This window comes from Orycteropus afer, unplaced genomic scaffold (genome assembly GCF_000298275.1).
Source record: "Orycteropus afer afer isolate SDZICR_OR568_19922 unplaced genomic scaffold, OryAfe1.0 scaffold00694, whole genome shotgun sequence".
Taxonomy (NCBI): Eukaryota; Metazoa; Chordata; class Mammalia; order Tubulidentata; family Orycteropodidae; genus Orycteropus; species Orycteropus afer.
Window position 1 is genome coordinate 677,673 of NW_006922281.1, and position 17,317 is coordinate 694,989.

At 46.5% G+C, this 17,317-nt stretch overlaps 1 protein-coding gene across 1 annotated transcript; it reads left to right on the top strand.

Moving 5' to 3' along the window:
- Positions 1-7,789: 7,789 nt before the first annotated feature.
- Positions 7,790-15,563, top strand: LOC103211105 (zinc finger protein interacting with ribonucleoprotein K-like). The gene is given in 4 exon segments (XM_042783142.1): positions 7,790-7,837; positions 8,016-8,142; positions 9,687-11,050; positions 15,471-15,563. Coding segments are annotated over 4 exon segments (1,632 nt in total).
- The last annotated feature ends 1,754 nt before the right edge of the window (positions 15,564-17,317 follow it).

The following is a 17,317-nucleotide window of genomic DNA, read 5'->3' on the forward strand; positions in this document are numbered from 1 at the left end:
TTCTCCGTTTGTTCCCCAGCCACCGTGCACAGTCCGTGCAGTCCCCTTGGCTGGCATGGTGATTTTTAGATTAATTCTTAAGTCCTACCACCACGGGAATCTGTGAGAGCGCTGTCTCTTTAAAATAGTCAAGCCGCTTTTTAAACCTACAAAATGGCGGCGGCCTCCGGACCGGCAATAGTCCACGGCTCAGCCCACCCTTCTCTTCCCCTTCTCTGCTTGTTCCCCACCCACGGTGCACAGTCTGCGCAGTCCCTGGCTAGCAGGGTGATTTTTAGGTTAATTCTTAGGTCCTACCACCAGTCGGGGGGATCTCCGAGCCGTCTGTACTGTCAGGGTCACTCAGTTTGTTGTCAGACCGCAGCTCCGTAGGTCTCCTTTTTTTGGTATTTTCACGCAAATTCTTCTGCTAGTTAGGGTTTAGTCCAATTCTGCATCCTTCCCTTCAAGGCTCAGGGGTCTAAGATTATCTTCTGTGTCTCTGTTAATTGGTTTCCCTTTTCTTTGTTGAAGAGTCTGTGTAATCCTTCTTCCTAATCCGCCATCTTGCCAGAACCTCCTCAGAATTTTTTTTTTGTATTGTGGTAAATATATAGGTAAAAAAACATTTTACAGTTTCTACAATTACATGTACAATTCCATGACATTAATTTATTTATCAAGTTGTTTAAATATTACTATTAACCATTCCAATTTTTTTCATCACCCATCAAAGAACCTTTTTCTCCTTGCCAGTCACCCTCCGTAACCGCTAATTAACTTTGATCATTATACACTTACCCCTTGTAGCTATTTCATATTAGTGGAATCATACCATAACTCTAAGATGTTTGGTTTTAGTAGCTGAAAAGATGGAACCTCCATCAAGTGATATAGGGAAGTTGGTAGTAGGAGTAATTATCATTGGACACATGAAGAGACTTGGTTTTGGCCATGTTAAAAAGTATGGAATGTTTCCTCAATAAATGGTGCTGGGAAAATTGGGATTTCCACATGCAGAAAAATGAAAGAGGATCCATAAACACCATATAGTGTGAAAGAGGTTTCACACCATAAACAAAACAAAAACAAATTGAAAATGGATTAAGAATCCAAATGTGCAAACTAAAACCATAAAGTTCTTAGAAGAAAATGTAGGGGCAGTGCATTCAGGCCAAGCTTTTAACCAGGGCTTTCCAGTTTAGTCATGACTGACAAAGCAATGCTGGTATGGACCTGAATTTTTAAAATGTGGGTGAAGTGGAACAATAATCGGAAAGGGAAATATTTCAAGTCAGTGTCCTGCTTGGAACTTAATCACCCTCTTAAAATAAACAAGAGCAGTAAGATGGTGGCTAACTATGCTGATTTGAATGTGTATCACTTTCCCCAACCTGGATCAGGGTCCAAAAAAGGATCACTACGTCTCTTCCAAGTCTCCCATTCTAGGGCTTCGACCCATAACTTTTCTCAGTCAGGTTATTGTTCCACCTCACCACATTTTACATATTTGGATCTCTTCTGATTTTGATTTGTTGGCCTTGACTGAACCAGCTCAAACCAGTTTGAAGCCCTGGTTTAAACAATGGATTATCTAGTATAATAATAAAAGCCCAAACAGCAAAAACAAAACAAATAAATACATTAAAAAAAAAAAAAAACCTCACGCTGACCAGAAAGCCTGCAGACCCACACTCTTCTGAAAAAACCTCACTGCCATTGAGTCGGATCTGACTCATAGTGATCCCTCCTTGCCCAGTCTTCCTTCTGAGGAGTGGCTGGTGGGTTTGAACCACCACCCTTCTGGTTAACAGTCAAATGCCTTAGGCACTACAGCACCAAAGCTCCCAACAAATAAATAGGACCTCATAAAAATTTAAAAAAAAAACTGTTGTTCATCAAAAGACTAACAAAAAAAGTAAGAAGGCAGGCTACCACCTGGGAGGGTAGGTTTGGAAACCATAAGAATCTAATAACCAAAATACATATATAAAACTTTGACAACAACCAGAAGATAACCCAGTCATAAATTGGTCAAAGAATGTTGTGGTACAGTGAATTCTTGGTGTGACTTTCTAGCCATAGTCTTTGTAACTCCCACGAGGTGACTGGGTGGGACTCTGCAGATAGGAGGTGCTTGTGGACCACTGAGGAAATTGGATAGCTCACTGATAATGTAAATAAGGTTCATGGCACCCTTGTAGGGATTATTGTTGTTGTTGTTGTTGTTATTTGCCATGAGTTGGACCCAACCCATAGCAACCCCTCCTTGGGTTTCTGAGGCAGTATCACTACAGAAGTAGAAACCCTAATGTGGGATTTGTCAGTTTTGTCATCCTGCTAGGCTTAAATGAGCCATCCAAGAGGTGGAAAGGAGGAAGCTCGCTACCATCAAGGAAGAAGAGCAGGAGTAGAGCACATCCTTTGGACCCACGATGCCTGTATCAGTCAAGGAGACAGAGCTGTGACACCAGACATGGTGAGAAGCAGTGGCAAAGAAACAAGAGCAGCAGAACCAAGAGACCAGCATGAGACAGAACAGGGGGCTTCCCAGCCCATGGAGTGAGAAAGCTGAGTGCCTTTGGGCCGAGGCTTTCTGGTGTAGTGGAGTACCTCCAGGCATTTACTGGCAGAGCTAAAAGAGCTTTGTAACACTTGCCTGAGTAGGGCCAGGGCCAAAGATGAGAGAGAGACCTGCCTTCGGGCATGGCTGAGAGGAGGCTGTCCTGATTAAAGAACTGTATCCTGAGCACTCCTGATCCTCAATTATAGCCTGTTACTTCCTTAACCAGAACCAGAAGGCTGGTGGTTCAAACCCACCAGCCACTCCTCGGAAGGAAGATTGGGCAATCTACTTCTGTAGAGATACTACCTTGGAAACCCAAGGAGGGGTCGCTATGAGTCAGGGTTGACTCAACTGCAGTGAGTTTGAGTTTTTCACTTCCTTAACAGACTCCACAATTTTAAGTACTTTCTGTGAGTTCTGTGTGGCCATTGCAATGAATTGTCAAACCCAGCAAAGTAGAGAGTGCCATGGAGGGGCAATTGGTTCAGAATTGCTAAAAAGTTTGGAGGGTGAGGCATGTCTGACCTCTGCCTCATAGGAATTAGCCTTGGGCTGTTGATCTTGATCCTCCTTCCCCTTGTGAATTCAGAGGAGGTCAGATGCCTCCACCATGCCATTTTAACAGACTTGAATAGGTATTTCACAAAAGAGAACATACAGATGGCATCCTGACACATGAAAAGATGATTGATGTCATGAGCCATCAGAGATGTAGACCAAAACCACAGTGAGATACCCTTCCACTCCCACTAGGATGGTGCAGTGAATTGCTTGATGTGGCCCTTCTAGCCATCGTTCTCCATTCAGTGATGTATTGTAAATCCCGTTATCCATGCCTGTTTGGGGTGGTGTGGTAGTTAAGGTCAGGTGTCAAGTTGGCTGGGCAGCTGGCAGTAGTTGTTCCCCATAATGACTGGCATTTGGCTCTGTGGTGGGATTTGCCTTGAGAAACTGAGTAGCTGCTGATCGTTAAAGCCATGCACTTGGGTTATTTCTGTTGGAGCAACATAGGTGGAATGTATCTTGAGTCCTGCCTTGCTGGAGGGTATAACTCGTATCACCACCCTTAGCTTCCTTGAGGGTTTACCTACGACTCTCCTGGGAAGGTTCACCCTTCTCTTGCTCCGGTTCTGTGTTTTGGCTCATCGTCATCTCACCCCTGGATTTGGGACAGCAGCCGTCATCTGATCTGCTGATTGAGGTTCATCAAACTCTGAGAATTGGGAGGATCCTCCAGACCTACTCACAGACCTGGGATTTGCCAGCCTGCCAGCCTCCACCATTACTACGTGAGATGATCCCCTGGGGGCAAGGTTGTGGTCACTGCTTGGTCACAGCCAGCTACTCAGAGGGACCGAGTAGTTGAACCTGCAGACTTGGGACCATAGTCACAGGGGACATCAAGCTCAACTGGCATAACATACTATACAAAACATTGTTCCACCTCCTACTTTGGCAAGTAGCGACTGGGATCTTAAAAGCTAGCAAGCTGCCATCTAGATGCAGCAATGGGTTTCTCCTCGTCCAGAGGAAAGAAGAATGAAGAAAACCAAAATTCATTGAAACAATTAGTCGTAGCAACTGGTACACCATCCGATCTGCTGCCTATACAACCATGAGACCAGGAGAACTAGATGGTGCCCGGCTACCACTATCATCCACTTGGAAGGGGATCTATGTAGGAGACCCTTGATAAAGAGGGAGAACAATGTGGAACAAACTCAAAATCATTTGGAGAAAAAAAAAAGTGGGGACCAGGTTTGCTGGTCCGATAGAGCCTGGTGAAACCACTGAGACTATGGCCCCTAGCTGCCCTTCAGGTCTGGAATTGAACCCACACCTGTGGTTTCCAGCCAAACAAAATACAGGCATATGAGTTGAACATTTACCTCAAGTAGATACACTCCTTGGAGAGAACAATCATGGGAGAAAGATGGGCTGCTTATGCACAGGGAGACAGCTCAGGGGACAGGAGTGTATGGAGGGGCACTGGGAAGAGGTACCTATGGGGAGGAAGTGTGAGGGGAGCTGTTGCATTGTGGTAAACTGTGGTCAATGACATGAGACAAAGTACGTGTGAACTGCTGTATGGAAAGTGAATTTGCTCTGTAAATCTTCACCCAAATCACAATTAAAAAATAAAAAAGAGATGATCCCTTGGGTGTCTGTGAGTTCTGTGAGCCGTAATAGTGAAATACGGAACCCTAAGACGGGAGATTACTGGGAGGAGGAGGAGTTAATGTCTGAAATGATGGAGTGGCACAGTAGTTTGGACATTTGGGACATCTTTATAACCTCTGCCTCATGGAGACCGGCCTTGTGCTGATCTTTCTAAGAGAAGTTGTTCAAGCAGATGGCTAAGATATATATATATATATATATATATATATACATACACAAACAAACAAATATTGGCAAGAATGTGGGCAAATTAGAAACCTTTCCATTTCTGATATGAATGCAAAATAATGTAACCATTGTAAAACAGTGTGGTAGTTCCTCAAAAAACTAAAATTAGAACTACATCCTCCCCAAGAAAAACCCAAACTCATCTCCTTGGGTTTCCGAGGCGTTATCTCTCCAGAAGTAGACTGCCTAGTCTTCCTTCCGAGGAGTGGCTGGTGGGTTTGAACTGCAAGTCTTTTGGTTAGCAGTCAAATGCCTTAGGAACTATCATATAACCTAGCAATTCTAGTCCTAGGTGTATACCCAAAGGACTTGAAAGCAGAGACTCAAAAAGAAACTAGTATACCAGGGTTCATTGTAGCATTAGTCACAATAGCTGAAAGGGGAAAACAACCTAAATACCCATCAACCAAACCAAACCAAACCCATTGCCATCAAGTTGATTCCAATTCATAGCAACCCCCATTGGATTTCTAAGGTGGTAAGTCTTTATGGAAGTAGATTGCCCCATTTTCCTTCCACAGAGCGGCTGATAGGTTTGAACTGCCGGTCTTATGGTTAGCAGTCAGATGCCTTAGGCACTGTGCCTCCAGTGCTCCTTTTACCCATCAACAGATGAATGGATAAACAAAATGGGCTACATACATGGAATGGAATACTACCCAGCCATTAGGAGAAATAAAGTCTTGATACATGCTATGATATGGATGGAGCTTGAAGACATTATGCTGAGTGAAGTAAGTTAATCAAAGAAGGACAAACATTGTATACAGAGACCAAAGTTTATTAGTGATTACCAGGAGCAGGAAGAAGGGGAAAAGAGAATGTTATTGGTAATGAGGTACTGAGTTTCAGTTTACGGTGATGGGAAAAATGCATTGAATAGGGGTAGGGTTGCACAGCCGACGGTTATAGATACTGTCAATAAGTTGTACACCTATAAAAAGTTGAATTGGCTAAAGTTGTGTGATGGACATGTTTACAAAAAGTAGCTGCTGAAGCTGCTTATGTTTAGGCAAACACCTCATGGGATTTGGTTCCTTGGTTTATAGGTTTAGGGTTGTGGTTTCATGAGAATTCCAGTTAATTGACCTAAAAATGTATTTAGTACTTCTATTCTATCCTAATTTGTTGTATAGTGTCTGGATCTTAAAAGCTTGCAAGTGGCCGTCGAAGGCACAATTGGTTTCTGTTCACCTGGAGCAACAGAGAAACAAGGAGAGTCAGAAACAGGAGGAGGAAATGGAATGTGTGGCTGTCTACATGAACAGCTGCCTTCTTTGCCATGAGACTAGAACTGGATGGTGCCAGGCTACCATTACAGAACATTTTGATCAACGATTCTATAGGAGAATCCTGATCAAAAGGGGGAGAAATGTACAAAGAAAAAGTCACATTCTCATGGAATCCAGACTTCCTGGAGCCATTGAGGATAGATGACACCTGAAACTTACTTCCCTGAGATGATCCTTAAACCAAAAATATTCCCTGAAGTCTTATAACCAAACAGTAGTTTAGCTTAACTAGTAGAAAATGTCTGCCTTAAACAATATACTTCTTTAAGAATTATCTATATAGGATCAAAATTGACAGCAGCAACTCGTAAGATTAGATAGGAACCTTAGGGGGCAGTGAGTTTATGTTCATGGGGGTAGAACAACTCAGAAGAGGAAGGTGAGAATGGTTACACAACTAGAAGAATGCAATCAATGTTAATTCATGTAGCATCAGTGTTAATTCATGTAGAATCAATGTTAATTCATGTAGAAACTTGAATTGGTGCATATTTTGCCGTGCATATTCTCAACAACAACAATTAAATAAGATTTTAAAAGAAGATTTAAAAAACGTATGAGATGTTTTGGAGAGCAAGTGAGTAGAGGTAAGTGGGCAGATGGCATCAGCTCTGCACCTCTGGGGAAGGCTCAGGATGGAGACATCTCCAAAGGTAGTTGCCAGTGTGTGGACCAGGTTGGAGCTGTGGATCCTGTTTGGTAGGGGAATCGGTCATGGCAGTAATGCTAATAGCATACCAGGAAGGGGAGGGTGTGGCTGGAGCACTGGATCTCTTGCTTGGAACCCGTAGTTGGGCATGGTCACAAATGCAGGTACGGGAGAAGTAGCCATGGGAAGGTTGTAGAAGACAGCATGAACTGGTTGGAGGCCAAGGCTTCCAGGGACTGAGTAGACATGAGATGGATGTGCAGACACTGTAGAAATAGAGGCAACATGACACTGAGGCCTGGATTGGTCCTTATTTGCCATGCTATGTAGATAAACCAAAATTTTGTTGTGGCCCTTGGTGTGGTCTGAAGTGTTTCGGTATAGCTTGTGGATTATCTCTGGGCCACTGAGAACTGATGTTGAACGATGGTTAGGTGGCGAGGGAAAGACTGTGACTGGTGTGGTTCAGCAGGTGCAGCCTAAGGTGAAGAAGGCCAAGGGTGACTGAGATTTACATGTAGTTCTGGGAGGCTGAGGTTTAAACAAGGAACAGAGTCAGGCAAGGAGGCTTTTATAGCTGGTTTGGGGCTAGTGAGGTCTGAGGTAGAGCTGAATTCTGTTTAAATTTGCCAACCACTGTCTGGATGCCTCATACTGAGAATCGTATGGGTACGCCAGGGGATGCTTATGGTGTGGAGCAGGGAGCAGGAGAAGGCTGTGAGAGAGAGTGTGGAACAAAGACTCATGTGCACATGGAGATGAGTGTGAACTGATGGTTCCAGGGTCCTGGAATAGGGACCTAAGGTTTCAGGTAAGCCCATATATGGTTGTGTCAGGGAGATATATTCTTGGGACCACAAGACAGTTGCCTGACAATAGGGGGCATGGCCCTGCATGCCCAACCCAGACTTAGATCATATCTTCTCTGCCAACATCCTGTTGGTACTGATGGCTGACACTGATCAGTGGGACTAAGGGGAGAGGGCATCAGTGACATCAGGTTGTGGTATCTTCTCTGGGCTGGGAAGCACGATAAACAGAAGATGAGTGTGAGGAAGGATGAACTTGGGGTCCCAAGAAGAGAAGCTAATGGAATGAACTGTTGTCCCCACCTTGGCAGGGCTGTGTGACCTTTGAGGACGTGGCCATTGACTTCTCCCAGGAGGAGTGGGGGCTCCTTGATGAGACTCAGAGGCTGCTGTACTGTGATGTGATGCTGGAGAACTTTGCAATCCTAGCGTCCCTGGGTAAGACCCTCACACCCACACATGTGTCCCAGTCTAATCTTTGCCTTTGCTCTTTCCACCAGAGACAGCTCTATCTTTCTACAGCCAAATCATGGCACTGCCACCTTCCCTCTGTTCCTGGCATGTGTGCTCTGGGGGCCAGGGCTGAGCTGTGTGTACTCTCCGAGCAGCCCCACCCGTGCTGCACACAGCCTGCAGGGAGGATCTGGGAGTCAGGGTCTTACTGTCAGCCTAATGGAACTCTTCTTTCTTGTCTTCTGCTTGACAGCATGACTGTGCCCAGGTTCTACCCCCTTCCTCTAGCTGATATTTCCTCCTCACTTGGAATTACAGGCATTGTTAGGGCCACTATTTATATTGACCATGGCCTGTTCTTGCAATGCCCTCCTTTAGAGGTTTTTGTTTTTGTAGTGTTAGTTTTATCTCCTGTGGCCTGTTGTGGATTGAGTTACTGTGGACCAGTGCTGGCTGTTCACCTCTCCCATGTGTCCCTGGAGTACTTGTGTTGCCTTGTACAGATCCTATGTAGTTACACAACTGGGACTAGGGGTGTATTCTAGTTACTTGGGAGAGTGAACAAGATGGTCTTAGGGAGGTGCGGCCCTGCCGAGTGGCAACTAGGAAGGGCATTTTAATTATATTACCTTGGATGAGCTATGGCAAGGTCAGATGCAGATCACAAAACAGAGACCTTGAAAGTATTAAAGTTTACATTGTAGTCACAGTTCCCCAGAGAGAATGCCGCACACCTTTCCAGGCCACTCAGCACATTGTACCTGAGACAGGGTAACTACCAGCAGGGACCCTGGGAGATGCTTTCATAGTTCCCCAGAGAGAACACCTCACACCGTTCCAGGCCACTCAGAACATTGCACCTGAGACAGGGTAACCACAAGCAGGGATCCTGGGAGATGCTTATGTATGGCAAGCAGGGCAGGGTTAGCTAGGTTTCACGGTTTTTATTACAGAAGGCATGACATCAGAGCTGTGTTATACCAGGATCTACTCTGTGTCTACCAGTCTTCTGGTGCAAATGCCCAATGGCCATACCTAATTTCTACCTGTTCTTGACAGGTTGTTGACTTATTTCTGCTGTGCATGTAGCCCCAGTCCACATCTCTGGCCACCCATCACCAGTTCCTCTCCACTGCTCTCTCTGCAGTGTTCTCCAACACTGGCCCACATGTAGTGTGTCATGAGGTGTGTAAACAGTCCTTCCCAATTCCACTGGATTTCCCCGGTCCTGAGCATAACCCTCTTCTGTGCAGAAGACACGTGTTACCAGTCCTAAGGTCCTCCCGAGGGTTGTTGGCAGAGGGTGAGTTGGAGACCCTGCCTCTCCTTCCTGAGCGTCTCTCTGTCTTATTGTCCATATAATCTTAGAGTCCCAGCACTGGCAAGCAGCCCATTCTTCAGCGTTTCCACTCCCTTGTTCTTGTAATAATTCCATGGACTCCTTGCTGTGTCTGACGCAAATTGATGATGGAGCTTCCACTGCCCAGCAAAGTCAGCATGCATTTCATCAGCTTTTCTGTGCTTTTCAGGTTCTTGGCTTGAAAAAGAGGACGAGGAGGCATCTTCTAAGCAGAGTCTCTCTGTAGAAGGAATATCACAGGTCAAGATGTCAAAGCCAGGTTTATCCACCGAGAACACTCACCCCTGGGAGATGGGTGTCCCATTCCTGAAAGACATTTTACACCTGACTGAGCAAATGACATACCCTGAGCAGAATCTCTGCTCAGGTGGGGCATGCGTGAGATGCTTCTGGATGAGAGCAAGCCTTCGCCAGCACCACAGGCGCCACAGTGGAGAGAAACCCTTCAGAAAAGACGAGGACAAGCCCTCGGTTATGAAGAGCTGCACATTCTGTGTGTCAGGGATGCCTTTCACCTGTGGGGATGTTGGGAAGGACTTCCCATCAACCCCAAGCCTTCTCCGGCCCCAGGCCACTCGTAAGAGTGAGAAGCCACCCAGCAGCGTCAACTGTGGAGAGGCCTTTCACAGTGGAAAAAGACTTTGCAAGTGGGTTAAATGTGGGAAATCTTCCAGTCACAAACACACACTTGTTCCCCACGAGAGCATCTGCACTGGAGAGGGACATTGTGTGGGTACCAAATGTGGGAAAGGTGTCAGCTGCGAGTACAGACTTATTCAGCACCAGGAGATTCACACTGGAGAAAGGCCATATGAGTGTGGCGAATGTGGAAAATCCTTTAGATACAAGTGCTTACTCATTTACCATCAGAGAGTTCACACTGGAGAAAGGCCCTATAAGTGTGAGGAATGTGGGAAATCCTTTAGAGATTCCTCAACCCTCATTCAACATCGGAAAATTCACACTGGAGAAAAGCCTTACGAGTGTAGCAAATGTGGGAAATTCTTTACCCAGAGTTCAAACCTTAAGAAACACCAGAGAAGTCACACTGGAGGACGACCTTATGAGTGCAGGGAATGTGGGAAATTCTTTAGCTATTGCTCCTACCTAAGTAAACACAAGAGGATTCACACAGGAGCAGAGCTATATGAATGTTGTGAATGTGGAAAATCCTTTAGCCGAGGGTCCAGCCTCCTTCACCACCAGAGAATTCACACTAAAGTTAGTGCCCATGAGTGTGCTGAATGTGGGAGATCCTTTAGATACAAATGTTTACTCATTTACCACCAGAGAATTCACACTGGAGAAAGGCCTTATCAGTGTGCGGAATGTGAGAAATCGTTTAGAGAACGCTCAGTCCTCATTCAGCATTGGAGGGTTCACACTGGAGAAAGGCGTTATGAGTGTGGGCAATGTGGGAAGTCATTTAGTCACTGTAAATCCTTCATTAGACACCAGAGAGATCACACTGGAGAAGGACCTTAGATGTGCAGGGAATGTGCTGTTTCCTTGTTCAGAATAACACCACTTGAGGTGAGCGTTGGTGAGGGATTGATCTTGAACTGACCTTTCTACCTTCAAACATCCACAGAGGGGAGATTCCCTATGAGTTGTAGGCATGGGGGAAGCCTTCACAAGTTGCATTGCATTTTATAACATTCCCAAGGCCCTTATCAGATTTATTTTTTCATAATTTGAAAAAATACTGTGTTTTTGGTGAAAATTTACGCAGCAAATTAAGTTCCCATTTAATGATTTGTATACATACTATTCCCACCACTTATCTGTCAGTTTGTTGTACATGGTGGCTGGCACGTTGGAAGATATACTACCAGCAGTATTACAATATTTCACGTACCAGCACAGTCCCCATGGTAGACAGAGTTCAGCCAGTTTAAATCAACTACATCACCTAGGAAATGGCTCATGCAGTTGTGGAGGCTGGCAAGTCCCCAAATCTGTGGGTCAGGAATTAGTCTGGAGGATTTTCCTCACTCACATGATTGCAGGGGCTGAAAAACCCAAGTCCACCTGTCAGATTTTCATCATTGCGCATGTCTGTGGCCTACACCATTTTACCTCTGCCCTATGGCTGGTCTCCACAGTGTGTGTCAGTCACCAGCTCAGGATGCTCTGGGAGGCAGGTATCTGTCCCCACCTTTTCTCTGGAGCAAATTGAGAAGCCTGAGCCTTGAGGGGGTCCTTACTCCCTTCCCTGTGACAAGTTAAGGCCTAGTCTCAACCTAACTTCTGCCCAGAGGGCCTGATCTGAATTGTGGCATTTTGTCCAAAAGACTACCTTCTTTCAGGGATATTTTTGGTCTCCCATGATACTTAAAACAAGCTTCCACCTTCCAAGCTGCCAACCAGGGAGCCTTTTGCCACATACTGCTCTGGTTTGTACAATCAGAAACATCTTGGTGTTTAAGCAAGGGAGGTCCCATTCACTATGATTGTTGGGTGATTTGAGAACAGTATTCGGATCTCCTAGCTTAAAGAGATGTTTTTCGTATACAATGCTACTATAACAGAAATACCACAAATGAATGGCTTTAACAGATTCATTTTCTCACAGTTCAGGAGCTAGAAGTCCAAATTTGGGGTGCCAGCTCTAGCAGAAGACCTTTCTCTGTTGGCTCTGAGGGAAGGACCTTGGCTTTCAGTATCTGTAGGCCTGGTGTCCTTTGGACATCTTCATATGTCTTGGCATCAGTCTTCTCCTGGGTCTAGGAGTTTCTCAGCATAGGGACACTGGGTCGAAAGAATGCACTCAGCTACTGGTTCTTGGTGGTAATGAGGTCCTCCCTCTGCTGGCTTCTCTCTCCTTTTATAAAATGGAAGATAATGCAGGTAACTCCCCTCATATCTGATCAGAGCTGTGACTTATGTAAGAGTGTTCCCACCCTAATCCCCTTAGAGCTGATTGGCTGATCACATCAGATCAGATCATTACATGACCACCAAATTATGCCTTTACACAACTATGTAAAACCACTGGAATCATGGCCCAGACAACTTGACACATTATGTGGGGACGTAATCCATGACATGGGGTGAACAGCTCTTGTGAGGACCCCAAAATTTGCGAGGAGACAGTGCTAGGATAGAATATAGCTAGCTCTCCCTTCAGTTTGGGCCTAATTTGCACTACTGCCCAAAACTCACTAGGAAAGACTAGGACTTTGTCACCTGGATGCCATTGTGTGTGCATGGCGCACACAGCTCTCAGGTCACTTTGAGGAGGGCACAGTTGTGAAAACCCTCCATGCTTCTGAGAATAGCATACATGAGAGGAAGATCACATTGCCCAGCATTGTGAGGGCTCAGAGAGACCCACAGAAGGTACAGAAACATTGGGTGAAAAGGAGAGGAGGAGACTGCAAGTTAGATGGAGTGCACCTCTTCTAAAAGTGCCTCCACACACGTTCCAGTGGCTGCTGGTGTGTGGACTCTGGAGGGACACTGCTGAGGTGAAGAATGAACTTCACCCAGAGAATTTGGCTTTTGTCCATGGGCCCTGGACAGAAACCTCGGCAACCTTGGGATCTCATGAGTGATGGGAATGCCATTATGTAGGACACTGAGCCACAGCTATAGTTACACTAAGGAGGTGACCCAGGTTGGCCATACCAGGAATCAACCCCATGATATCAGCCCGGCTGCCAGGGAAGGTTGTTATGTGCCGTCGAGTCGGCCCCAACTCATAGTGACCCCTCCTTGGGTTTCCGAGGCAGTATCACTATGGAAGTAGATTGCCACCTCTTCCTTCCGAGGAGTGGCTGGTGGGTTTGAACCGCCAGCCTTCTGGTTAGCAGTCAAGTGCCTTGGGCACTATGCTACCAGAGCTCCCCCAGGGAAGGTAGGGAGCTGGAATTTGAGTTCAGTCATGTGGCTGGTGATTCAAACGAATGTGCCTACAAAATGAACTCCAAGGAAAAGTGGATAGTGAGCTTCCCTGACAGCACATTGTTTTTGCCAGGAGGGTGCTGCGCCCTGAGTTGGCGGAGAAGGAAGTTCACGTTTGGATCCTCCCAGATCTTTGCTCTGTGTACCTTTTGCTCCTTTATTATTTCTTGATAGGATAAAAGTAACCTGTAAGCATAGCACTTTTCTGATTTATGTGAGTCATTTTACCAAATTATTGAACCTGAGGGGTAGTGGATACCCCCACGTTTGTAGCTAGGTGGACAGAAATTCAGGTGGTTTAGACTCCATGAACACATGTCTGAAATGAAGGCACTTTTATGCAGGACTGTCTAATCTGAAATCAGACCTAATTTGGGGTAGTGTCAGAAGAATTACATGTGTGCAGCCCTGGTTGTCATCACAGCAAATCGTTTTTGTGGATTCTGGTAGCCTCTGACAGTTCACCTCAGGGTCACCGCTGCACAGACAGGAATGCAAGGATAAAGCGGAGATCCCGTAGCCCAGCCCTCATTCCTGTTGACTGAGGTGACAACGGCCTGCACTGCTCGCCAGTATTTGCCACCTGTCAGTACACGAGAGTGATGGGGGCGGTCAATGTAGGGTTGCCAAACCTGGTTTTCCAGAAAGAGTGGAGGATAGAGAATTTAATTTGGAACCACTTTTTGAAAGCTTTATTGAGGTACAATTGACATGGAATAAACCACATATTTTACTGTATAATTTGAAGACTTGGCACATAGAAACCCATGAGCCCATTATGAGCATAAGCATATCTGCCTACATATTTACCTGGGGCACTTTTAGAATCTCCCTGCCCTCCCCAGCCCTAGGCAGGCATTGATTTACTATACTTAACAATAGATGTGCATTTTCTAGAATTTTACATGATTGGAATCCTAATGTGTTTCCTCTTTTTTCCTGTTTCCTTCATGCTGCATAAGTGTTTCTTGATTTACCAGTGATGGTTATGAGTCATCTGTTCTTTTTATCTCTGAATATTACTCTCTGACTATACCACTATTTGTTTACCCATTCATCTGTTTGTGGACATTGAGTTATTTCCAGTTTTGGGCTCTTGCAAATAAAGCTGCTGTGAACACGTGGGTATAGCTCTCCATCTGGAGATAATGTTTCGTTTGTGTTGATAACTGACTGCTAGGCTTGAGTCACAGCATAGGTGGGTGGTTATCTTTTCATGGAACCAGGTGATTTTACTTACCCTTCCAGACATCATGTCATTTAATGCCAGACCTCGTCAGAATGAATTTTCAAAAACGTAAGAGCTCTGGTGATGTAGTACTTAAGGCATTTGACTGCTAACCAGGAACCTGGCGGTTCAAACCCATCAGCCACTCCTTGGAAGGAAGACTGGGCAATCTATTTCTGTAGAGCTACCACCTCGGAAAACCAAGGATGGGTCACTATGAGTCAAATTGACTCGACGGCATTGAGTTTTTAAGGTTGTATCATAGCCCATTAACTTTATCAAGCAACATGAAATTACTTTAAAATGTTAGCCCTGAATGATAGCAGTTGTCTCAAAACTTAATTTTTTTAAAAGATTGGTTGCCACCAGGATCCAAAATGTGTTCTTAGGCTTTTAGTGTTTTATTTGTCAGTTGTCCTGTAAGTACCAAGCCAAAAACTAAACTCACTGCTGTTGAGTCAGATCCGACTCATAGTGACCCCTTCTTGGGTTTCCGAGGCAGTATCTCTACGGAAGTAGATTGCCCAACCTTCCTTTTGAGGAGTGGCTGGTGGGTTTGAACCTCCAGCCTTCTAGTTAGCAGTCAAGTGCCTTAGACACTATGCCAAGTACCATGTACCTCTATTTAAATAATTTCATTGATGTGTTACAGCTGCTAAGCCTTTTGTCAGTTTGTGCATTTGTGTCCCTGCCCCTTTTCCATAGCCTGTTGTTATTTGCTGTTGAGTCAACCCAACTCATAGCAACCCCTCCCTGGGTTTCCGAGGGACTACACTATTGGATCTCTGATGCTGTCTAACGTGCTAACCTTTTCCCCAGATTTCCTGCCTGCTAGATATTGGTCACAGGTGGTTTGAGTACCTGGTGGACAGGTTTGTGATGGTGACACATCTGGAACCACAAGCAGTGTGACTGCTAGCACTCCCTGGCACAGTCTGGAAACAGGTACTTGATAGATAAATCCTTCACCCCCTACCGGATCTGCTAATATCTACTAAGTTTTTTTTTTCTCTTTCTCTCTGATGAAGTTCTTTACTTTCCCAGGCTCCCAAGCTCCCAAACTCCCAGTTTCCTGTGGAGTTGTTTGTTCATTTTTCCCCTGCCATGAAGCTGCCCCTCACGCCCACTCTGTTTCTGCTTGGATCCTTAGTCTCCATCCTGGGCTTATCTTGTCCCTGCCCTCCCTTGTGTTTAGTTCCTCTTCAGCACTTAGGATTGGTTCTTTTGAAATAGGCAGTCGACCTCCTGCATTAAAACACTACTTAAACACCCTGCAGAGACTGGATCAGGGCTGATGCTACTCCAAGCCTCAGCCCATCCGTCAGACCGATGATTCAATAAAACTTATTTTTCTAACAATTCACCCTGGTCATATTCCTTTCGGTCATATTCCTTTCGGTCATATTCCTTTCGGCATTCGAAACCTAACGGTACTATATGCATGGGTGTGGTGGTGACAGTGTAGCACACCTGTGAGAGAAGCAGGCACATGTCTGGGGGACTCTGTGACAGATGTGCTCTAATGACACACCTGGGGTCATCTTGCATCTACCCTGGAGACACACCTCGACAGTTATTTTGAAGCCACAACTATATATCCCCCTTCAATAGCAGAAATGGTGTGTGACATGGGACACACCAGTGGCATATACAGACACCAAGGACTAGTGTATGAATACACGATGACAGCTGTGGGGACACGTGCACAATCACTGCTGGGAGGCTTGAGGCAGGCATGTGGAGGGGATGCCCCAGACCTGGTGTATGGGCCATGCACATAGTGACGCGGTGGCTGGGGACCAAGTGCAGAGAGGCTCTGAGAGGAGAGCGCTGCTTCCTCTCTTCCTCTGGGGATCATTGGTTTGCGGGACCTGGAGGGGCAGTCAGGCTGCAGTCACCAGCTTGACTGAGGAGCTGGGAGGGAAAGGCATGGGGACAGGGACGTGGCAGAGTCCCTGAGCGTCCTCCACGGCCACACCGGCGACAGTGCTAACTGGCTGAGCGGTGGAGACGGTATGGCCCAGAGGGGCGTCCCGCGGGTGTTTAGGAGGAAGGCCAGCAGGACGCAAGCTGAATGCTGCCTGTGGCCGTGAGGGCCAGTGAGCGTCCAGCGACCCTGTCGGGTGTCCCGCGGGGCGTGTCCACGCGAACGGCGTTCACGGTGGGAGGGGTGTGTGAGGAGGGACTTAAGATGGCGGTGGCGGTTACAGTGTTACGGGGCTCCACCTCCAGTCTGGACAGGAGAGGACTGGGGTGCCCCGCAGAGTCCCGGCCAGTGGACGGCCCAGCGCCGGCACCTGAGGAGACCCTCAGAGGGTCGCAGGGAGGGCGCCCCGCGGCCAGAAAGCCTGCAGACAGAGGAGGGAAGATGGCTCTGCGGTCTCAGGCTGGAGGCCGGACCCCACGCCACCCTCGCTGGGGCTCACAGGCCAGCCCCACCACCGCGCTGGGACTGTCTCTGGTCCCAAAATGGCGGCGCTGCCGGAGCCCGGATCCTGCCCACCGGTGACGTAGTGCGCATGCGCTTGCCGCCATTCTGAGAGAGGTGTTGAGGAGGTTTCCAGTCGTGCTACCTGGCGGCTGTTGGGCCACAGGGAGTGAAAGGGCCACAGCTTGGCCCCTGATGTGCAGGCCTCCGCTCCCTCACTCCCGGGGCTCCCCGCAAG